The 24,712-nt window shown below is 43.7% G+C and overlaps 1 protein-coding gene and 1 pseudogene across 1 annotated transcript in view; both read left to right on the top strand.

Annotated features, from left to right (window-relative positions):
* PIBF1 (progesterone immunomodulatory binding factor 1) overlaps positions 1-22,102 on the top strand; it is a 271,604-nt gene extending 249,502 nt beyond the window's left edge. Inside the window, exons 17-18 of the mRNA XM_075562981.1 lie at positions 4,591-4,764; positions 21,376-22,102. Of these exons, the coding sequence (XP_075419096.1) occupies positions 4,591-4,764; positions 21,376-21,426 (225 nt within the window). The 3' untranslated portion in view covers positions 21,427-22,102. The remainder of the gene's footprint in view (positions 1-4,590; positions 4,765-21,375) is intronic.
* Positions 22,103-22,238: 136 nt separating this feature from the next.
* Positions 22,239-22,729, top strand: LOC142461239 (small ribosomal subunit protein eS24 pseudogene; annotated as a pseudogene).
* Positions 22,730-24,712: the final 1,983 nt, after the last annotated feature.

Raw genomic sequence — 24,712 nt, 5'->3', positions numbered from 1 at the left:
ACAGGTCCTTTAGTCCTTGCACAATATTTTGGTACATTTGCTGTTTGTTTGCCAGTTTGTGGGTGGTGACCATTTCATTGTTTTAGTAACACCAATTAGGACAGTACAATATATAAACTACAGCTAAACTTGAAAATAGTAAAATACTTTTTATGGTTAGAAAGACTTGACATCACAAGGAAGCCAGTTTTTTTTCTCTCTCCCCCATCACCATCCCTCCCTCTCTCTCCCCCCACCACCCTCTCTCTCTCTCTCTCTCTCTCTCTCTCTCTCTCTCTCTCTCTCTCTCCACCACCATCCCTCCCTCTCTCTCTCCCCACCACCATCCCTCCCTCTCTCTCCCCCCACCACCATCTCTCTCTCTCTCTCTCTCTCTCCACCACCATCCCTCCCTCTCTCTCTCCACCACCATCCCTCCCTCTCTCTCTCCCCACCACCATCCCTCCCTGTCTCTCTCCCCACCACCATCCCTCCCTCTCTCTCCCCCACCACCATCCCTCCCTCTCTCCCCCCACCACCATCCCTCCCTCTCTCTCTCTATTTAAAATTCATCGTAATCCTACTCTAATCCCCAAGAATATAGTCGGGGAAATATGTCATCATTAAACTCTAAAAGAGTTTGTCATTAGCATTGACATAAAGTCCATTGGAGCAGAGTTTAAAATTCCAGAAATTGACCATGTGCTTATGCAAGCTTGGTTAATGATAAGGATAGAATGTCAGACCGGTGAAGGGAAAATGTTTGTTTTTTATACAAGTTATGTTACTAGCTGATTGCCATCTGGAGTAGGTAGGGGTACCTCTCACCATAAACCAGGCAAAGTGTCAAACAGATCAAAGATTTAAGTGTATAAAAATGAAACCCTGGAAGTAACTTGAGGGAAGATGGGAGAAGAAAATACGGAGACCATAAATGAGGCCATTAAATAAACGGTTGATACATTCAGTTACCAAAAAAAAAATCAGTTGTGTATTTCAAAACAAAATTTTTTTTCCAAAAATTATTTTTAAAAGATTGAGATAAAGTGGGAAAATAATTGTTCCCCCATATTTTGAAAGGTTAACTTTTCTAATATATAAAGAGATCCTAGAAATTAATAAGATATCTTATAGCCCAGAAAAATTAACCCAGCGTATTCCCAGAAAATAGCCTTAAATATATGTTAAGGTACTCAGCTTACGTACGGTAAAACCAAAACCGTCCTTAATTCCCTGGGGTCAATCCTGACTCATAGTGATCCTGGTGGTAGTGGGGTAGAACTGCCCGTGTGGGCTCCCAAGACTGTGGCTCTGTGACTACCAGGTCAGAAAGCCTCCTCTTCCTTCCTCTCTCAGAGTGGCTGGTGAGTTCGAACTGCTGACCTTGTGGTTAGCAGCCCAAAGTGTAATCCACAAAATCACTAGGGCTCTTAACTGTGGAACTACACAAATTAAAAATTCTTACCACACCGGCAAAGATTTTAAAAAGCATAACCCTCCCCCCCACAACCCACCAAAAAAACCCAAAAACACTGCCATCCTGTAAATATTTCTTCTTATTGTTATTATTCATAAAATAATTTTATTTAGAAGCTCCTAAAAGGAAGAAAACGACCCAGCCACATGACCAGACTCAGTGTTTCTTGCCTCCAGCATGTTTATTGAACTTCTTAAAAGGTTCCCAATCACATGAGATTTTCAAGAACTTTCCTCACAGTATCAAGAGACTCGGGGAAATAAATTCTAGAAGGTAAGATGTTGTCATGGGCTCTGCCCATGCTCTAGACAGTTCTCCACCTTCCCTCCCTCTCCCTGTCTCAGCACCACCACCCCTGGGGAGATTCCATCCACGTGATTCTTTATGGGACTGGGGCAACTTCCTGTCCATCCCTACAGCACTAGATAGCTTCATCTTTCACCCACAGAGCAGCTGGTGTGTTTGAACTGCCAACCTTGACATTAACAGTCTGTCACTTACACAAGTCCGCCTTTTATCAATTATAAAATTAAAACTCTGAACCAGATTGGCCTAAGCTTACATAATTAGTAACAGAGTCAGAAATAGTCATGTTTTTAATTTCTGACCAAATACTAAACTATTTCTACTTCATGTGCTTGGCTTTCTATGTGATCAGAATATCTTGATCTTATGAATACTATTTGATGGTATTTTCCTAGTTCTCATTTACTGTTGCTGTGAAAGAGATCATCACTCAATTAAACGTAACTGAAGGAATAGGTTCTAAATGTGATTGTGGTATTCATTGTAGTTGTGTTATTCTAAAAGAAATTTTACAGTGTTATGCCATTTATTATATTCGTTTCCTACAGCTGCTTTAGCAAAACATCTCACAGTAGAAATGTGTTCTTTCTGGTTTCGGACGCCCAGCGGTTCGAATGAAGGCATAAGCAGTGCTGCTTTCCCTTTGAGGACTCTAGGCCTTCCCGGACATGTCCAGCTTGTCAGAGCCCGGACAGCCTGTGACCTGGGCAGCCAAATCCCCTCAGTCTCCATATTCAAGAGCCCATCTTCTGCCGAGTTTTATCTGTGCCTCTTACAAGAACTCCAGTTAGTGGATTGAGGGCCCACATCTGCAAAGACTCTTCTTTCACATTCTTATCTTCTGAGTGGACATGAATTCTAGGGACGCCATTCGGCATGCTTCGAGCGTTCTTTAGGTAGATGCAGACACCGGAATTCCACTGTCTCTCCCGGCAGGTGAACAAAGGAGTGCTGTGTCGGCCTCCCGTTTGGGACAAGCTGAGGAAGGCAAAGCCTCGTGGCATTTGCTTAGCCATTTTCTGACTCATGCTAGAAATTACCTGCTTCCTGTAACTGCTCCACTACCTGCAACAGCGGGAAGCCAAATAGAAACAACATTCCGAGCTCATCTAGGGCAGTCGGGGGCCAGAGATCTTTGCCTCCTGCCCCCTCAAGTCCTTCTTTGCTCGCTTCTCATTCCCATGCCCTCGACCCTGCCCCCAGCAGGTGTGACAAACTAAACTCTCCTTCATTTTACTTAGCTGTAGGCTATCGTAGAATCACTTTTTCCTATTAGTTTATCTCATCTTCATGCCAGCAGACAAAAGTCATGGCTAATAGAAGGATGTTCTTTCAGATAGCGTTGTTGTTTCCACAGACTGGAACACGCCATCTCCCCTTTCCCTTCTCCTTACCTGGGTAAATAGGTGGTAGCCGAAATCCACCAGATGTGTTAAACATTAAGTCACTGGTGATGTACTAAGGGAGCGTGTAATTGGCATAGCACAATCTTGAAAGTATAAAAACACCCCCCAAAAAGGTTCAAATAACGCACACCAGATTGGGAGTGTCTAAAGGTGCACGACTACGTTGCCATATGCACTGACCAAGCCAGCCCCCGTGAAGAGAAAGAGAGAGTGCGGATTCAGGCACCGTTCTTCCAGCTCCTCTCCTATCCCTGAGACTGCTAAGGCTACGTGGCTTGAACTCAGCAGATCTGTTTTTAAATACCCGCTCGGGCTAGGTAGTTCTAAATAGAACAAATGACAGCCAGGAAAGAAGGACTTGTAGGGACTTGCTGTGCTGTCTAAAAACAGATTCGTAGATGGGAGAAGAACATCTCTCAGCCACAGCGTTTGTCTCTTGGCATAAGCAGAAAATAAAATAAGAGGAGGTAAAAACAGCAGTGCGTCCACCACCGCCTGCCCCTCGTCTAAATAAGCAAAGGAGAGTTTAGTCTACCATCTCTCCATGTAGTGTGTTTAATTGAATCTGTTTAGTAGTTGATCATAAATAAGCACGTCATAGCAGCCGGTGCTGAAGGTTTAACTATGGAGAAAAGCAATAAGACAAGATAGACTTCGAAAAGAGAAACTGGGTGAGTTTCTATCTGAATTCTTCACAGCACTCAGCTAAACTCTTTCTCCCAGAGGCAAGTGATAAAATCCGCTCCAATGGTCATTTGTAAAAGGGTTAAGAGAATATCGTGCTTAAAGGAATCCTGAAACTACAAAGGGACTTCAAAAGTTATATGGAGTAATTCCAGTATATTTCCATTCTATTTTTCCCATGAACTTTAAAAATCGCTCTTGTGCATTAGGCTTATTGTTTGAGGTGGCCGGGGTGGGGTGGGGGGATCTTTGAACACTTTATCATATTGTTACAAGACTCCATAAGGTAAAAACAGCCCGTGAAAAGGAGAAAAGGTGAAGTGCTTGAAACAATCTACGCAGCAGCAATCGGGTCGACAAACCATAATGATTTTCAAGTTTCTCTGCAGTGGCGTCACCAGAGGTGCTGTGAACAGCCCCCCGGCCCAGGCCCTGCTGTAAACCAGGCTCTGGGAATGGGACTCGGGCATCAGGCAATCCCCGTGTGCAAACCTGATCATTTGGGAACTGCTGGATTATGTAATGTTATGTGGGTCACATATTAAAATACAAGTATTGATTACAAAATTTATGAGCATCACTACTGTGCAAGGATATTTTGTCATTTTCACAATTGTTGTCTATGTGCTGATTGCTTTAAAGGTGTCTCAACTTCAAGAATGGAAATTAATGTTTTAATGTCTCTCTGTATCCATTTGCTTACTGAAGATCATGTTTTCCCTCTTCGTATGCCAACAGGAATTGGCAGCAATGAAGCAGATTCTCCTCAATATGCGCAGTAAGCACCCCGAGAGCAGCTTGCTCCTTACTAAGGAGGATGCAAAAAATGTGACAGAAAATCAGAAATCAAAAGCTTTGGATGTGCCTAGAGACCAGGAAGACAGTGTGTTTACACCCAAACCAACACTCTTTGTAAGTACAACAAAAAGTTCATGGTAATCTCTTTCATGAAATATGTTTTCCTTAAATCTCTTAAATTCATATGGCTCACTTTGGTTTTAAACAAATTTTCATAAGATTGTGAGGGGACATTGAAAATTATCTTAATATTTTAATAACTGTCTTACAGCCTGTTTTTGAGCCTAATGTTCTCAATTCACAGAACAAGACTTCTCCAGAAATTACCCTAATCTAGAGCTTACTTCCCCCCAAGTCTTCAGGGACTAATTATAGGAAATCAGAAAGCTGCTTTGTTGTATAGTTTTTAAATTTACATAAGAATAAGAGAGATGCAAAATATCACTCATCTCTTCTTTTTGTAAGATAGCCTATTTTGCTCTAGCAGTTTCTTCATAAGCTTTGAAACCAATCATATGAAAATAGACTAAAACTATTGTGCACAGAAAGTAGGCAAAGGAGGGGAGGGTGGGAAAAAAGAGGAGCTGATACCAAGGGCTCAAATAGAAAGTAAATGTTTAGAATATAATGATGGCAACATATGTACAAATATGCTTAATAAAACTGATGTATGGATTGTTATAAAAGCTGTAAGAGCACCCAATAAAATGATCTTTAAAAAAATAATAAAAGAAAGAAAGTAGGCAAAGAACAGAAACTAGAAAATTTTGAATTAAAGGTAGAGAAAATAAATTATGCAATATTGAAAGTTATATCTTTTAACAAGTAGTAAAAATAGGAATCAAAAGACTACAGAATCAAAATAGGAGTAGCGTTATTAAACATTTTACTCTTTTTTCAGCATGGTTTCCCAACAATGCTTTCATTTCCCAGAAATAAAAGGCATGATTTTTAACCTTCTGAACATATAGACTCAAAACTAGAAAGATTTCCTCTAAGATACTCTGATTCGTGAGTACCCAGAATCTGATTTTGCTAACTCCCTAGATGGTTATAATAACTGGTCAAGCGTGGGAACTTCTGATCTAAACCATTTCATGATACATTCAGATAATGCCTCTCAAGATCAGTGGGATTCGAGTGATTTCTTAGTGATTATACATATAATTCAAGCCCTTCTTTTCGGTTTCTGAATAGTAGTTGCCATCGAAATCAAGTAAGGAACCGCTGCTGTAAGACTACATCCGGCAGACCTGACTGACAGTGCAGAATCAGGAAGCATAGACTGACCAACGTGGGGACAGGCAGCTCTGGGGACTTCAGCGACTGCACGCGTGCATCTTTCCATCTACGGCTCCATCAGCTTCTCTCTGTGGATACGTTTCTCCCCTAGTTTCTGCTTATGCAGAGTTTCCACTTCCTCATAATCTTAACTTTCACAGGGCCCTTTGTCTTCAGACGTGTTTCTCTGTACCTTCTGCATACAGGCGTAGCTCGCTGACTGAGCTTTGCAGATATTATGGCTTTGGTTGCTTATGAATCAGGTGAAGGTTCACAGAGCAGATCTCAGTTTTACAGTCAGTGGTTCCTGGGTCTTCTGCTTCAGTTCATCCACTGCAGTCCCCTCCCTGTGCCGTCTCTTATCCCACTTCCTCCAGTGTTTCCTCCTGGGTTTCCTGTTTCCACGCCTCCTCCTTTCCTGACCCTCGGTGCTCTGTCCTGGAGTACATGTTGCCCTTTGGACCTTAAACGGTCCAGTAGACTAACGTGGGAGTGAGTTCAGTTGCAGACCTGCAGGATAACCAAGAATGGCATTAGTCTTGGGGGTTCCAACATTCTCTCTCCAACCAATAAAGCTGGTCTCTGTTATGATTTGTGTTTAGGTCCACCTTGTTCTTTCACTTTCTCCAGGCACTGCTAGTGTAATCTTGGCAGCCTGGTACCAGCTAGTTCTTCTGACCTCAGGGTCATGGACACCTGTTTCCGTGGTCCATTAGTCCACTGGATGAAATGTTCCCTTGTCTTCCTTTCTTTTTTTAATCATTTTATTAGGGGCTCATACAACTCTTATCACAATCCATACAGACATCAATTGTGTCAAGCACATTTGTACATTCGTTGCCCTCATCATTCCCACAACATTTGCTCTCCACTTATGCCCTTGGCATCAGCTCCTCATTTTTCCCCCTCGCTCCCCGCTCTCCCTCCCTCATGAACCCTTAATTTATAAATTATTATTTTGTCTTATCTTACACTTTCCAACATCTCCCTTCACCCACTTTTCTGTTGTCCATCCCCCAGGGAGGAGGTTATATATAGATCCTTGTAATCAGTTCCCCCTTTCCACCCACCCTCCCTCCACTCCTTGTCTTTCAGTTTTCTTCATTCTCAGTTCTTCCCGATGGGGAAAGACCAATGAGTAAACCTTGGATGGTTGCTCATGGACTTTAAGATCCAAGTCATTACTCACCAAAGTAGGTTGTAGAACATTGTCTTCATGAACTATACTATCCCCACTGACCAGAGTGTCCCCAAGATTATGGTCCTGATCCCTCAGGCCCAGCAGCTCATCCCCTCAAGGTATTGGGTAATGTCTAAGAAGTTTTCCTAACTTGGCTCCCTGCATCCTCACCCACATCGATAGACATTTATGTGCAGCAAAAGTAACTACATGTATGTAAATATCCTGTCAAACCATATATATTTGTGGATGTACTCCCACATTCTCTCTTATACCTTTTGCCTAACCACGCCTGCGTATCTATCCAAGCTTCTACTTAAGATAGGTTATTTAGAGAATAAAATTAAGATTCAAAATTTAAAGTATTAATTGGGTAGAATTTGTCTTCTTTTTTGTTCATCGGTATTCATTCTCTCTCTCTCTCTCTCTCTCTCTCTCTCTCTCTCTCTCTCTCTCTCTCTCTCTCTCTCTCTCTCTCTCTCTTTCTCTCTCCTATAATAAGTTCTGTATCTTTTATAATTTGAAGAAAATTGTCCAAAAGGTATAAGATTAGTTCTGTACTATTGAAAATGAAAGGGTGGATGTAAACTGTTTGTGCTTGACTGCTGATTCACCCAGAAGTGCTGAAGAAGAAAGGCCTGGTGATCCGCCTCCATCATGATTACAGCAGGAACCTCTCACGGAGCTATTCTATTCTGTAGTACACAGGGTTGCCATGGGACTGGAAGACTCAGTAGAATCAGCTGAAAATCAGGAACTGATTTTGCTTTTGGTTTGTCTGGATGTTTAGTGCTGAAAATCACACAAATCAAGGCTTTGTGCTAGTGCGAAACTAGTCATGTAAACTGGCTGGTACCTGGGATTAATTGTTGAAACACCTTGAGCTTTTCTTTCTATAAAATGGGATGGAAGGTTATATGAATGAATTTTTGGCTGCTTTTTTACTAACATTCTATGACTCTTAGAATACACATTGTCATTTTTTATGGTTACTCTTTTCAATATTTTCAATTTGCCATAACCATGTATTTTTTAATATTTTCTCTGATCTTATCTTTTTATAGGGATTTTATGATAGAAATATTTAAAGAGAAAGTCTAATTATCTCATAATCTTATAGTTTTATAACTAAAATAAAAATAACTTCCAAATTCTTTGGTTGAAGTTATTTATTGTTTTTTTTCCCTTAAAAAAAATTCAAAGATGGGTGGTTGATGAATATATAGATACATGTTTATACGTGCATCAAAATGTGGACAAACCCACAAAAGAACTGCTGGTAGGTGGCTAATAAGGTAGGAGTACAGCTCTGCTAGGAGGAAGGCGCACTAACAACCTGTGTGATGCAGGTGACACCGTCCTGCTTGCTGAACGTGAGGAGCACCTGAAGCATTCACTGATGAAAATCACGCGTTTCCGCCTTCGGTACAGATTATACCACTCGATGTAAAGAAGACCAGACTCCTCCCAACTGGACCAAGGATTCATCATAATAAACAGAGAAAAGGCTGAAGTTGTCAAGGAGTTAGTCTTGCTTGGACCCATAGTCAGTGCTCGTGGAAGCAGCAGGCAGGAGACCAAAGGACGTCTGGCATTCTGTAAAGTTGCTGCTCAGGACTCTTCAGAGTATTGGAAAACTAGGGTGTTACTCTGAGGACTAAGGTGCCCCTGGCCCGAGCCAGGGTATTTTCTATTGCTTCCTGTGCATGTGAAAGTTGGGCATTGAATAAGGCAGACCAAAGAAGAACCAATGTAAGTGAACTGTGGTGCTGGAGAAGAACAACGAGGGGCCGTGGACGGTTATAAGGGAAAACCGCTCTGTCTGGGAAGACATGCGTGCTCCTTGCAGGCAGTGGTGGCAAGACTTCCTCTTACAGACTTTGACATATTGTCAGGAGAGATCCGTCACGGGAGAAGGACATCCTGCCATGGAACAGTAAAGGGGCAGTGAAAAGAGGAAGGCCCTCAACAAGATGGATTGACACAAAAGCTGCAACAATGGAGTCAAAAATAATCCCTGTGAGCAGGACGGTGCAGGACCAGGCAGTTTCATTCGGTCCCTAAGGCCGCTCTCACTCAGAACCAAGTTGGTGACAATAAACAGCAGCAGAGCTACAGTGCAGGGGAGGAAGAGAAATTGGACGTTTTACTCCATGTGCGTTGAGATTTTATGACTGCTTTGTAGTACCGATGTAGTATTGATATATTCTAGCCATACTCGCTCATGCAATGTGTTCTAAATTCTAGCCTCCATGCCTGTTGTTACATATAATCCCGTTCTGGAGGGCACTCTGTGTCAGTGCTAGTAGACAAGATTCAGGTGACCTGTATTGTGAGTCTCCACCTCACAAAGGGATAAATCGAGTGACTACCCTTTGTTTCTATGTGGGCTGTGTATGGTCTGCTGAAAGAGAACCTGACCTCCATCAGCGTTCTCTCTCTGTGTGTACGAGCCATCTCAGAAGCAGAGAGAGTGAACTCCCGGGCCCATAAAGGGAGGAGAGCATCAGAGGAGCACATTGGAAAGCTCTGCCTGAAGTTGGGGAGGCTGACCCAAAGGCACCAGAGGCTGCCTCAAAGACTGTCTGAAAGAACCATGGGGCCAGGCTGAGGCCAAAGGCCCAGGCAAGGAGACCATGGGACAGAACAGAGTAGCAACACAGAGACTCCGAGCGGCGAGGCAGAGCAGCAGGCTGGCCTCCTGGTCCACCAAGGCAGATGTCAAGGAACTATGTGGTTGAGAGGCTGAGGAGGAGAAGTGTTGCCGTGGACCAATGACTATATATTTATTATTTACCGATCAAAAGGCATCAGAATAGGGTAACAGAAACTTGGAGGGCGGCAGTGTATCTGGCCTCTGCCCCATGGCAATGTGCCTTGGGCTGGAGAGGAGTTGAATCCGCCCTCTTGTGTACCCAAGGGAGGTCAGATATGAGCCCCATGCCATTTTACATAGCATGCAATCAAGACTCATTGGTAATTGTTGGCATTCAGAATTTGAAAGTTGAAAACGACAATGAAGGATCAGTAGTGGGAAAATGTGGCTTTGATAGAATCAAAGCTGGAGAGTGCATGGTAGGATTTTGCAAGACCAATGATGTCTTCATTGCAGAAACCATTTTTCAACAACACCGAGGGAAACATACTGAACCTCTGACCAGATGGAAAACACAGGAGTCCATTGGACTACATCTGTAGGAAGAGACCCTTGAGAAACTCAGAAGCCAAAACCAGGCCAAGAGCCCAACCGTCTGTTCACAAGCAAGGTCAGTTTGAAGCTGAAATGAAAACAAGACCATGAGAACCAAAAGAAACCACCTTGAGTATACTGTTATACTGTCTGTGTCAGTCCACGTAGACTAGAGAAACCAATCCATAGAAACGCATGTGTGTATAAGAGAGAGGTTTATAGAAAGGGTAATTGTACTTTAAGAAAGCATCGCAACCCAGTCCAGTCCAATACCAAAGGTCCGATATTGGTCCATATGTCCGATACCAATCTATGAAGTCCTCTTCAGGCTCACAAAACACCAAATGCAGGATGGTCACAGGCCAATGAGTAGGAAATCTTTGGATCCAGTGGTGGTGTAAGCATCTCAGCACTGGCAGGGGTCTCCATATGGCTTCTCCGGCTTCAGAGGTCTGGTTGCATCAGGGTAGGTCCATGTGGCTTCTCCAGCTCAGGGCACTAGTGTAGTTCCATGTGTCTTGTCCGCTGCAATGTCTCCAAGGAAGTAAAATAGTGAGAGAGAGTCTCTCCCACCTCCAAGGAAGAAATACCAGAATTTTCCCAGAATCCCCAAGGGAGGGCCATGCCCACAGAGGCCTAATTGACTGTGACCCAATTGACAGACTCCATCCCTTCACTCTTAATTCTCTCAAGTCCCAAATTGAAACCAGATTATATAACTACCACACTGTATCTAAATGTAAGGAGCCTCATCCAGTAAAACGCCGATGCGTTGAACGCTAATACCAGACGACCTGAGCTGTGAGTTGACATCAAGAAGACCATGCATGAAGAAAGCAAAAGGTCATTTAAAATATAGGAAAGAAAGAAATTATCGGAATGTATGTCCAAAGAAACTCTGAAATGTGCCCTTGAACATAGTGTAGGTAAAACGAGTGGAAGAAATGATGAAGGCAAAGAGCTGAACCGAGATTTCCTGAAGAAGCTCAAGCAGACACTGTTAAGTATTGTAATGAATGTACAGAAACCTAAGTACACAGCCCAAAAGGAAGAGCATGTCTGGCATTTCTCAAGCTGAAAGAACTGAAGCAAAAATCCAAGCCTTGAGTTGCAATATTGAAGAATTCTGTGAGTAAAATATTACGCAGTGACAGAAACATCCAAAGGCAGTGGAAGAGATGCAGTCACTACGCCAGAAAGAATTGGTTCATCTTCAACTATTTCAGGCCTCTGAGGACACATGATCTAGAACCGACAGTAATGAACAAAGAATTCCAAGCTGCACTGAAGGGATTCACGACAAACAAGGCTCAGGAATGAACAGCTTATCAACGGAGGGGGGAGGGGGATAGCTTACAGCACTGATGACTGTATAACCCCACTCAAGGGGAACCAACAACAGAATTGTACATAAACAGATCGGACGGGGTGAGATGTGGCAATAAACAAATAATATAAGGTTTGGGAGGGGGAGGGAGGGGACAAAGGGGAGCTGATATCAAGGAGTTCAAGAAGAAAGAAATTTTTTTGAAACTGACTGTGGTAGCAATCGTGCAATTGTTCTTGATCTGATTGAATTATGGAATGTTACGATATCTGTACGAGCCCCCAATAAAGTCATTAAATAAATCAATAAGAATGCCAATTGAAATGTTTCAACAAACAGATGCAGCCCTGGAAGCACTCATTATTCTGTGCCAAGGACTTGGGAAGAGAGCACCCTGCGTGGCCAACTGGAAGAGGTCCATATTTGTGACCCAAAAGTCCAGAAATTATCGACCACTGTTAGGAATACAACAGTCAAGTAAATTGTGGCTTAAGATAATGCGAAACTGATAGTAGCCGTTACAGCACCAGAGAGCTGCTGGAAATTCAAACTGGATTCAAAAGAGGCCATTTAACCAGAAGTATCATTGTTGATGTCAGATGGATCTTGACTGAAAGCACAGAATACTAAAAGGGTATTTACTTGTATTTTATTGACTACAATTTTGAGAGATGTAGATGAGGCGAGGTTAGAAATTCAAGTAGAAAGGAAATACTATACTCGTGAAGTGTGTCCTAGCCTGTACTTCTTTCGTGATTCAAGAATAGGATGGGTAGTTTGTATTTTCTGCCGATGGATTGTATTCATTTGTAGTGCATTCTTTTATCTTATGGCAGAGGTTTCACCACTCATTAACACTTTCACCTGTCAAAGAGGAAAACAGGACCCTGAAGAAATGGCATTGGGGGCCATGTCTAACCCCCTCTGAACCCCATTCTGATGCCAACCATCCCTCTGCTAGCACTGGATTTCTCGGCTGCTTTTGCTCATCCAAACAGACAATACTAAGTGTTATGGGGCCCATTTGGGACTCCGCCATGTCACATAATCATAAAGATACTGTGGCTTGGTCCCTTCTGTCTCTTCTCAGTCATGCTGGCTGACATCCTTGGTCCTCAGCCTCCCAGCCACTTGATCCTTTGGCTTCTGCCTCTGAGAGCCAGGTAGTCTCCCTGCCACTCCACCTCCTGGGCTGTGAGACTCCTCTTCCCTGTCACGTGATCAGGCAGCGATTTCTCACACACGCTGTGGTGTCTTCTCTTTCTTGGTGGTCATGGGGTTGCTCTGTTCCTGCTTCTGGTGGCTCACTGCTGCATGCAGCAGAGTGGCAAACCCTGGCGTCGTCTGCCACCCTAACTTCAGATCTCTTTTGTAGAAGCCCCTTTACAAATTCGAACCCAGGACAAAGACACATCTTCCAGATGAGAGAGCACATCAGCATACAGATATACCGGTGTCCCAAATATTCACAGCCATGACTGCTGAATTGGACATGTGAGCAAAGGAACTGCTTGCTACACAATCGCGATTGGTGGCAGATCAGTTAACTTCACTGACAGGTGGGACAACAGAAGCAGTAGAGGGACCGCGATTGGAATTAGCACACTATTGACAGGCTAGGCTTACAAGAATGGTTCAGGGCGCTCTGACCACCGTGGTATGACTCATGACCTGTGGCGCTGTACCCCAATGTCTGCTAGAAGCACACCCAGGCAAATTCCTGAAGGTGAGACTGCACCTTCCAGGACCTCCCAGGGGAGCCGCATTCTGGCTGAGGGCAAAGCATTTGACATTGCTGGTCAGCAGTCGGCTGAGGCTGAGTCCATGTGTCAACTCAGTATGAGTGGAGGACTGTGACTACGCTGCAAGCCCAGGGCTCAGAATGTAAGAACAAGTGAGGGAAATCAAGAGGGAGCTTATAAAAAGGTTTTCTCATTATTATTGATTCTGAGGGAAATCCTATCATTTTAATTTAAACAATTAATTTGTGATTATTTGTAGTATACCAGTCCTATGAGTTTACTCGACTACATTAAGACAAGTGACACAGAATGCCTCATTAAGCTAGTGCTGTCACCAGGTCATGTACCTCCCTGCCTTGTTCATGTCACTGCATACATGAAAAGAGTAATATTTATAGAGGCTGTTGGCATTAGAGAAGCTTGGCTGGCCTCGTGGTTATATGTTGGGCCGTGTGTTAGTCTGGTGTTGACTATAGAAACAAATTCATAGACACTCAAGTGTATAAGAAAGAGCTTTATATACAAGGGCAATTGAATCTTGAGAAAACATCCCAGCCCAGTTCCAGATCAAGTCTGTAAGTCCAATATTAGCCCATATGTCTGATACCAACCTATAAAGTCCTCTTCAGACTCACGAAACACATGCAATGGTGCCCTGAATGCAGGAAGATCACAGGCCAGTCTGTGGGTGGAAGGTCTTGTGGATCCAGTGGCAGTATAAGCATCTCAGTGCTGGCAGGGTCTCCACATGGCTCCTCCAGCTCCAGAGCTCTAGCATAGCTCCATGTGTCTTGTCAACGGAAATGTCTCACAGGGAGTGAGCATGCGCCCCGCCTCCAGCGAGCTATTTATCTCCTTAGCGCCTCCAAATGAGGTCCTCAAGCTGCAACCTGATTGACAGGCTAAACACCCCTTCACTCTTAAGTCTCAAATTGACAACAGCTCATGTAACTACCACAGGCTGCTAACTGCACTGCTGGCAGGCGGCTACCACCCGTGGCCCTGGAAAGAAAGCTAAGGTTTTCTACTCCGGTAAAGAGTAACAGTCTCAGGACCGCTCCGGTGAAGTTCTACCCTGTGCCGTAGAGTTGGCGTGAGTTGGAACCATTTTGAAGGCAGTGAGTTTGGTTCTGTGATTTACTGGCTACTAGGATTCATAAACTCTGATGACAGTGGGGCTGTGATGTTTCTTGGTACTTTTTTGGGGGGGTGGGGGGAGAAGCTCTGATCTCACTGAGCTTTTCTACTTCTCAAAATGAAACTAGGTTTATCTCACTCAAGTGTGATCAGGCCTCAAGATACCTGGCTCTACAAAATCACACTTTAAAAGGAACACATTTTCAATCTCTAGTGTCAGGTTTACTAATTCCAGCCTCTTTCTGATGTGACTTAGCTCATACACTACCCTGGAAATAAGCAATTTCTGCTTTAGAAGCAAGACAAAGAGGGTGAAATAATCTTAAGAAGGTCTCCTCTGCTGGGTAGAATCTATCCTAGATTCATTTACATTCTAGAAAGTCATGTGTTGGATTGATGGCCTGTGTGTGTTTCAGACAGCAGAGTACCTACAGGTAGTCGACATCGTCGCTCTTTTCCCGCGAGAAGTGGTCCTGGTTAACCACGAGTAGGTCTGTCTGCAATCTCCAGCCCCTTCCCTAGCTTTCAGAAGTCTCTGCCAGTCTGTGGCAGTCACTCTGCTTTCTTGTAACACGCTTTCTCAATGTGTGATGATCCCCAAACTATGTGTTAATATTTTAGTCGGCTGCTTCTAGCTGGTACAAACACACCTATCTTATCAGTTATTTATCTCCAGAATCATAATGTAGCAAGTCACTTCTGGTAGACTTTTAGTTAATCTCATCACTTGCTTCTGCTACAGCTTTCTGAGCTTTTCCTCATCTGGAATACGTGGGCAGTTTATTTGGATACCTGAAACACTCCACTGAACCCAAGGCTTTCATTAATATTACTCTTATCCTGGTCCTTTATAATGATGGCACATCTAATTAATTTGAGCCAGAACAATAAAAATGAAGGGACTATTTCCGATATAAAAGTTACCTATAAGGGTAGGGGGAAGGTGGGGCAGAAGCCATGGGGGAACGGAAAAAGTGGTTGGTATAAAATATGAAAATACTCATAATTTATCAAGGGGTCATGATGGTGGGAGGGGGGCAGGGAGAGAAAGAAAGGAGCTGATACCAAACTCTCAAGCAGAAAGTAAATGTTTCTAAAAGAACGATGGCAACCTATGTACAAATATGTTGGATACATATGATGTGTGACTTGTTCTAAGGGCTCTAAGAGCCCCCGATAAAGTCAGGGTAAAGATCATGTCTGTGTCAGATTGCTGTCGTGGAAGGGTTCCGACCCGCAGCAGCCCTGTGCACGGCCTGACGACGATGGGAGTGTCGTAGCCCCACACTGCCCCTCTTCTTTCCCAACAGTGACGTTCTTCTCCGGAGATTAGTCCCTCCTGACAACATGTCCACAGTGCATGAGATGAAGCTTTGCCATCCTTGACACTAAAGAGCATTCTGCCAGTACTTCCTCTTTAGGCAGTCATCGGTACTTTCAGAATTCTTTGCCAGCACCCTAATTCAAACACGGGGATTCTTCCTCTAGCTTCCTTATTGAGTGTCCAGCTTTCACATGCCTAGAAGACTGCATACTACACTGACTGAGCTCAGGTGTGCCTTAGTCCTCACAGTAAGATTGTACCCAGGAAACCCCATATAGCGTTGCTATGAGTCAGACTTGGCTTGACAGCAAGCAACAATAAAGTACTGGCAAATATATGTATAAGCCGAAGCCAAACGCCTTGCCTTCTAGTCCCGTCTGACTCATAGTGACCCGTGGGGAGCGGGTAGAAGCGTTTCTCTGGGTTTCTGAGACTTTACCTCGACAGGACTAAAGTTGGCTCGTGGTTTTAAATCGCTGTTCTTAAGGTTAGCAGCCCAACCTACTAGCAGGGCTCCTAAATATATGTGTCATCTTATGTTTATCAAGGGTAAGGAGCTGCATTAGGAAGGAGCCTGGTGATGCTGTGGGTTAGGCATCGGGCTGCAAACCCTCGAAGTGTTCTGTGGGAGAAAGTCGAGGCTCTCTGCGCTCTTGAAGATGCATGGTTTTAGAAACCCTAGAGAGAATTGGGAGAAGTACTGGGCTGGTACTCCCACTAAAATGTGCAGTCTTAAAACCCACAGGGCAATTCTACCCTGTCCTATGGGTCAGCCTCAACTTAATGACAGTGAGTGAGAGAGTTAGAGGTGCTTTGTATGAGTCCGAATCAGCCCAATGCCAGTGGCTTTGGTTTTGATTATCTTTGATGTAAGGCAGTGAGAAACATCACTGTGCAAACACCTAAGTGAGTGGAATGAAACAAAAGCGGTAGATTGCTGCTGGAATTATTTTTTGTGCCCACGTTTTGAAAAGGCACCTATCAGGAGCAGAAGCCATTTCTGTAAAAGGCAAGGTTGCATTTTCATGTTTGTGGGCCACATCGCACTCGCCTGCATAGCTTTGTTTGGAGGTTGTTTCGTCCACCGTTCTGTTAGGACAGACAGACAAGCCCTTCTAAGCAGCTCGTTCGTGCAGCAGCCGTCCCCAGGCCACAGTTGCCAAGGGCCTTCCTGATCAGTCTCCATGGGCTGTCCTGTGCTGGTGAGGAGAGTCAGGAGCGGTCACTAATGGAAAGCACTTTATTGATACTCATATCTAATAACGAAGACTATGTGCTTGGTGAGCATCAGAAATCCATGTTCTGTAATCATAATTACAGATTTTGAGGGTGTTGCTTCAAACAGAAAGACGGCTCATCGTGCGTCTAAAGGCGAAGTTGCTGAGTCTCTGGGCTCATGGTGCTTCGTTATTATTGGTGCGGTTTTCATCCTGTTGCGTAAGGCAGATGCCCAGAGGATGTCTTCCAGGAGACTTTCTGTCCATAAAAGACATAACTAAAGGGGAGAATCCGACAGCATTCGTTCAGAAAATGTTTACGGAGCCAAATAGTACTTCGGTGTGCCGCATACTGTTCTTTTAGGCAGGGAGGGTATAAAACCTCCTACCTCTATGAAGCTTACACTCTTGGGTGAACTGGGGTATAAACAAACAAACAAACAAAAATGATCTAAGAAGTGGACAAGGGGTAACGGCCACAGAGGTAAACAGAGTAGGAGGGCGCATGAAGACACGGGTAGGTTTGACATTCCAGCGCGTGCTCGCAGCTCCGAGTTGCCGGGTTTTGCTAGCGTCCATCTTCGTCTCGGTGCTGAAAACATAACCAATGGGGACAGGCCCAGATGGAACTAGATTCCGACACAGAAGCCTCTTCAGCTACTAACTACGGAAGCGTTTAGGGCCCAGGGTGTTAAAGTCTCCCTAAGGTAGAGTACAAAACGGGCCGCTTCGCAGCCTGTTGGCTAAGATTAAGTAAAGCAAAATGTATAATAAAGTATAACTTTTTTTTTCACAACAGCCAAATCCCAGTAACTAACACAGGAAAAAATACCGTTTTCCAGTCTCGCTGCCATTTCTCACAACATGTTTGAACCCCTCTGGTGTTATTATTATTGGTTTCTTTTTCTGGTGTCAGTGGGATGTTTTGGGAGGAAGGTGTTTCTTCGAGCGTTGCTGCTGCAGGTAGGGTGCCAGGAGTGTCCTGTGCGTGCGTGCGTGTGTGCGTGCGTGCGTGCGGCCGGAGACTGTGTCTCCCAAGGCAGTGAGGCATAGTGAATAGAAAACAAGCTCAGAATACTGTGATGTTTACATTTACACTGGATGATACTTGAATTTAAAGACTGGAAGGAGAGAAGCAACAAACTTTCGGATTTGGGGAAGGGTACAGGAAGAAGTAACCTGCATATTTAATTAGTGATACTAAAGTACCTCCCAGACACTTTGGTTTGGTTCCAGACCTCCATGATAAAGTAAATACCGCCATAAAGCGAGCTCCGTGAATTAGTTCAGTTTCCTGATGCGTATGAAAGTTACATTTATGCCGCCTTGTCAAAGCCTATTAAGTTTATGCTAGCTTTAGGGAAAGGCTTGAAAGGTAAGACGTGCCGCACCGTGACACAGAGCTATGAAGTCAGCACAAGTCCACCATAGACTTGCTCGACCCCCGCTTGCCCCCGATGTTCGATTTGTAAAACGAGGCATCATCTACCAAGTGCACTGGAGGGAAGCACAGTGGCGAGGGGTGGCTGTGCTCCGTGGTGATGGCGCATCGGTGCATTCTGTTGCACATACACACCGTCCACACAAGCTGGAGCTCGTGTAAAAGCCACTACGCTTGGGGCTGCAAACTACGATGCCTTGACCAGAGCATTGTTTTGTACAAGGAGCTCTGACTGCCAAGTCCTGAGACACCCTTCCCTACCCGTCAGCTTTGTAGCGGGTGTTGCAGTTGGTTAGTAGTCTGTTCTTGGAACTTTTCAGGCCAAACTGAAATGTTTGAACAATAAACCGAGCAACATGCTGGTCAACGCTGAGCAAGTTAAAAGGTCTAGAAAGCTAGCAATTTAGACATAGTGATCCTTCAACCTGTTGTGTTTCTGTGTCTGTAAATATATGTACAGATGAAGCAACTAAAAAGAAGTTATGTCCTTCCTTGATAATCCTCTTTGAAAATGGGGTCAGTTTGGGCGCCCCTCCCCCCAAAAGAATTCCCTTCAGAGGACAGCACTGAAGCTGTCTGATCAGAGCACATGGGAGCAAATGAAGAGGGAGGAAGAGAGAGTAGAACACATCCTGGCCCACCAAGCCTTGAGGACCATATCCCTGCTCAAAGCAGCCAGTCCACAGGGAGGACCACATGGCCAGCCCCACTATGAGACACGACATTCCTCACTGACCCATAGCCCTACAGGGGACAACTCTGAAGACACAGTGTGGGAATTCTGCCCGATCTGACACCACCACTCCAAGGCAAAACACTAAAGGCGAGCAACAGAACAGCAAGGGGAACAGAGCAAGGGAGTACCAAAAATAGACTTTGGGCCGAAGTGTGGCACCCCATCAGACTCGACCAGAAAACACCCCTAAAGGCCAACAAACAGACCTTGAACTATTTACAGGCTTTTCTCTTTTTTGTGTGTCATTGATTTTTTTGTTGTTATTTAGTTTTCTTTTTTTTGTTTGTTTGGCTCTGTCTTGTTTTTGTGCATATTATTATCTCTGCTGGTCTATCTAGATAAGATAGGCTAGATAAACAATCTAGAGGAGAAAACAACAGGACCAATGATCCCTGGGGGACATGGGAGAGGGGAAGGTGGGGGGAAAGGAAGTGGTGTTAACAAGCCCAGGGAAAAAGGAACAACAAGTGATCCAAAATCAGTGGTGAGGAGGGTGTAGGAGGTCTGATAGGGCTTGATCAAGGGCAATGTAACTGAGAGGAATTACTGAAACCCAAATGAAGGCTGAGCATGATAGTGGAACAAGTGGAAAGTAAAAGGAAATAGAGAAAGGCGCTAGGAAGCAAAGGGCATTTATAGAGGTCTAAATACAGGCATGTACACATGTAAATATATTCATATATTAGGATGGGAAAATAGATCTATGTGCCTATATTTATAAGTTTAGTATTAAGGTAGCAGATAGACATTGGGCCTCCACACAAGTACTCCCTCAATGCAAGAATACTTTGTTCTACTAAACTGGCATTCCATGATGCTCACCTTCCCTACACAATCGCTGAAGACAAAGTGGGTGCATAAGCAAATGTGATAAAGAAAGCTGATGGTGCCCGGCTATCAAAAGAGATAGCATCTGGGGTCTTAAAGGCTTGAAGGTAAACAAGCGGCCATCTAGCTGAGAAGCAACAAAGCCCACATGGACGGAGCAAACCAGCCTGTGTGATCACAAGGTGTTGATGGGATCAGGAATCAAGCATCGAAGGAAAAAAATCATATTATTATGAATGATGGTCATTGACTGGACATCCCCTTACAAAAGGGTTGTGGGGAGGAGATGAGCCAGTCAGGGTGCAGTATAGCAATGATGAAACATACAACTTTCCTCTTGTTCTTTAATGATTCACCCCCACCACTATCATGATCCCAGTTTTACCTTACAAATCCAGCTATACCACTGGTACAGATAGCAACTGAAAACACAGGGAATCCAGGGCGGATGATCCCTTTAGTGGTGAGAGTGGCAATACCGGGAGGGTAGAGGGAAGGCGGGATAGAAAGGGAGAACCAATCACAAGGATCTACATATAGCCTCCTCCCTAGAGGATGGACAACAGAAAAGTGGGTGAAGGGAGATGTCAGACAGTGTAAAACATTAAATAATAATTTGTAAATTATCAAGGGTTCATGAGGGAGGAGGGCAGAGAAAGAGGGGGGAAATGAGGAGCTGATACCAAGGGCTCAAGTAGAAAGTAAATGTTTTGAGAATGATGATGACAACGAATGTACAAATGTGCTTGGGTTGTGATAAGAGTTGTATGAGCCCCCAACAAAATGATTTTTTTTAAAGAAAGAAAAGAGGGTTAGTTTATAACATTAACCTCTGTAGATTATGTTAAATACCAGCTTTGAGTCGTGCCTCATCACAGAAAAACAACGTGTTAGGCTGGGTTGTCTAGAAAAACAAAACCAATGATGGATGGATGGATAGAGAGAGATTAGATCGATAGGAAAGAAGTGGGGCAGAAGAGAGGAAAGTTCCCAAAACCTCTCACAGAGAAAGGCCACACATTCAAGGAGGCACCACCAGGCTACCACTGATTGACACTTTGGAATTCCCCTACACAGTCCAAGTTGACCAAAAAATCTAACCGCGTCAAACGCAGACGTATTTTCTTGTGTGTGCATAATAGATTTCTTTCTGTTAAAAGACAGAAAACCTTTGCCTGTAAACATGTCTTTCTGAATTAGGAAAAGCACTTGTTTGCTGCAGTTTTACATTAAAAAAAACACTTCAGTGTATGTATTTAGTTCTATGACCTGTCTCTCTTATCCTACTTGTAATTTATTTTTTCTTTTTCGCTTTTCCACAGACCAAAAAAGAAGCACCTGAGTGGTCTAAGAAAGTAACGATGAAGACCTAGGATCTTCCATGTATCTGTAATATTCTGGATATTCTTCCTTCTGACGGGGGGTGGGGAACGTACCTTAATCATGTACCCAATATTTTTAATGATTAATTTTGTTTATTTTAATTGACTATTAAGTCAACATATTTTGATATAATAATAAAATTTGGTAAAACTCAAAAAATAGTATACTTTCTATTTGGTTTTCTCTTTTTTGATACAGAAGAAATGAACTGTTGTGCTTGTGACTTTAATTTTAGAGATTTCCTGTTAGCTCAGTACATTTCAAAGTGTGTATTGTATAAATAAATATATATGTGGAAAGATAGTTACTTTTTAGACTATATAAAATCATAATCTAAAATGTCATAAAAAGCGCAAAGCTAGTTTGCATTTTAAAATAAGAATCATTGGTAAATGCCTTCACTAGAAGGCCTTTCGGGGGAACAATGATGGTGTTCCAGGAGCCCCAGTGGCGAGGTGGGCTGCATGTTGGTCTGCTAACCACGCACGTCAGCAGTTTGAACCCAGCAGCCACTCAGCAGGACAAAGACGAGGCTTTGTACCTCTGTACAGGTCCAGCCTCAGAAACCCACCGGTCACTGCGAGTTAGCATGGGCTCGATGGCAAGAAGGGCAGCAGTGTTCAGAATCACAGCCTTGAATGTGGACTGCTGCCCTTTGGGTACTCTCTTTTTCTTATATTTCATATTATCGTTAACCTTTAAAATTTGGTGGAAAGTCTGCCGTACCACTGGGTCAACTGAAAATGTAGTGGGAAATCTGTTGTAAAAGTGGTCAGAATAGGATCCTTCGTGCGCGTTGATATGATTGGCCGGCGGCGGAGTCGCTCCTTTTCGTCCCTGGCTGTCTGAGCGTTCTGTGCCATCATGAATGACACGGTAACCATCCGGACCAGGAAGTTCATGACCAACCGACTACTTCAGCGAAAACAAATGGTCATTGATGTCCTTCACCCTGGAAAAGCAACAGTGCCTAAGACAGAAATTCGTGAAAAACTAGCCAAAATGTACAAGACCACACCAGATGTCATTTTTGTATTTGGATTTAGAACCCATTTTGGTGGTAGCAAGACTACTGGCTTCGGCATGATCTACGATTCTTTGGATGATGCAAAGAAAAATGAACCTAAACACAGACTTGCTAGACATGGTCTGTATGAGGAGAAAAGACCTCCAGGAAGCAGCGCAAGGAGCGCAAGAGCAGAATGAAGAGAGTCAGGGGCTGCAAAGGCCAGCGTGGGTGCTGGCAAAAGACAGAATAAAGCATCTACAGGGACTTGATCTGCACTGGTTATGTGGATTTTTCACCAGAGAATTAATAAACTATAAAATATTTTTTAAGTGGTCAGAATAATGTATATCCCGATACAGAATGGACAGGGTTTCTTGTCATTAAATATGTGCTCTTTGCCATTGAAGGCCTGTCATTTAAAACAAGGAGGCAGGACTGTGGGTGTGGGTATATTTTTTAGCCTGGTGTGTACATCGGTACATTGAAAGCCATTGCTATGAAAACCCCGAAAACTATTAAATAAAAATATCCAAAAGTGAAGCTATTGTTTCTCAACATGTATTCCCTGGAGGTCTCCGCAATTCTGCAGGCCTTGTTCCCGTCGCTAAACCTTCGCCTGAAGATTTCTGACCCCTTCGACCTTACACTTCATCAGACGGGCAAAAAACGCAAATTTTGTACCTTTTCGATGTTCTTTACATTTGGAAAACAAAAAGAATTCTGAATGAGCAAGAGTGGGATGGGGGTGGAGGGGTAGAGGGTGGTAAGTTTCCCAGCAAACGTCTCACAGGACAGCCCTTGCCGGCCTGGAGGAATAAGCAGGTGCATTGTCACGATGGAAAACAATTCCTCCGTGCGACTTTCCTGACCTTTTTCTCACGAGTTTTCAGTTTTTGTAAAACTGTATAAGCCTGTGGGGGGCTTTTTTTTTATTCCAAAGGAGTCATCTGGGTGGATTTTCTTGAAGGAAAACGGACAGTCACCGGGGCTTCTTAGGACGAATCTAGCACTTTATAGAAGGTTGTGAAAAACATCAAGGGTAAATTCAAGTCAACCTTCATTAAAATGCTGGATCCATCTAAAGACTTGTTTTACATGGGGCAATATTTCTATAATCTTGTTCCAAAGCTTCAATGCTTTGGACCAATATTTATATAAACTTGTTCCAAAGTTTTCGGAATATTTCCACCTCAGTTTTGTTGGAAACGTTCTACTAACCCGTACCAAAATCTATGTTTTCCTCTGGCACAATAAAAGCATCCCTTTTTCAGAATAAGATACGTGCATTACTGAGAGAGTGTGTCTGCAGCCACCCACTGACTGCAGAAGCAGGTTAAAACATGGCTTATGTGTTAGCAATACTTTTTGACTTCTTGCTATGTAGTCTACAGGTTCCAAATCCTCAGTCTCAATCAACTGTGGATTGAAATATCAGGGGGGAAGAAAGGGCCTGGGGGCATTTAATCACTGAAAGACTGAAAGGAAGGATGGAGTGTTGTTTACATGGCATGTACATTGTATTGGGCATTGGAAACAATCTAGAGGTGCTCTCAAGTATAGAGTAATATGTGCGTGGGTTATATGCAAATACTATGCCATTTTATATAAAAGACTTGAACATCCAGGGATGGTGATGTGGAGGGAATTTTGGATCCAATCCTGGGGTGGTTCCAGGGTTGGCTGTTCAAGCTCAGGGCAGCATCAATGATTTAGGTTAGATCATTCTTTAGTAAGGGTAGCAGATTCATAAGATGGGAGGCTGTCTCCTGACATTTACCCCTAGACACCAGTAGCAAACTCCCTGTCCCCCAGTTGTGACGAGCAATAACTGTCTCGTGTCCCCTGAGTGGCAATCCATCCTGACCCCACACACATGCATCTTTGAAGAACCTTTGTGGGGTGCATATCGATGATCCTTGTAAACAAACTCAAAAACAAGTTCACTGCCATTGAGTTGGGTCCAACATATAGAGACCATACAGGACAGGGTAAAACTGTCCACGTGGGTCATAGAAACCCTCTTTTTGTTTCTCCAGCCGGTGGTTTTGAACTGCTGGTCTTGTGGTTAGCAGCCCCGCATGCAGCCCCGCTAGAGTGCCAGGACTCCTCCCTTGTAGACAAAGAGAAGAATTCTGTCCCTTCAGTGTGTTCTTAGAAGCACCAGGCTGTGCCAGTGTAGGAAAATGGGAAGGCCCTCTGATAATACATGCTCATGCTTTTTCTTTTAATGCCTAAAATTCTCAAGCCCTGTCCCTCTTTTAGTCTCA

This window comes from Tenrec ecaudatus, chromosome 11, assembly GCF_050624435.1.
Source record: "Tenrec ecaudatus isolate mTenEca1 chromosome 11, mTenEca1.hap1, whole genome shotgun sequence".
Taxonomy (NCBI): domain Eukaryota; kingdom Metazoa; phylum Chordata; class Mammalia; order Afrosoricida; family Tenrecidae; genus Tenrec; species Tenrec ecaudatus.
The sequence above is the reverse complement of the archived record's forward strand: the minus strand, read 5'-3'. Positions and strand labels throughout refer to the sequence as shown.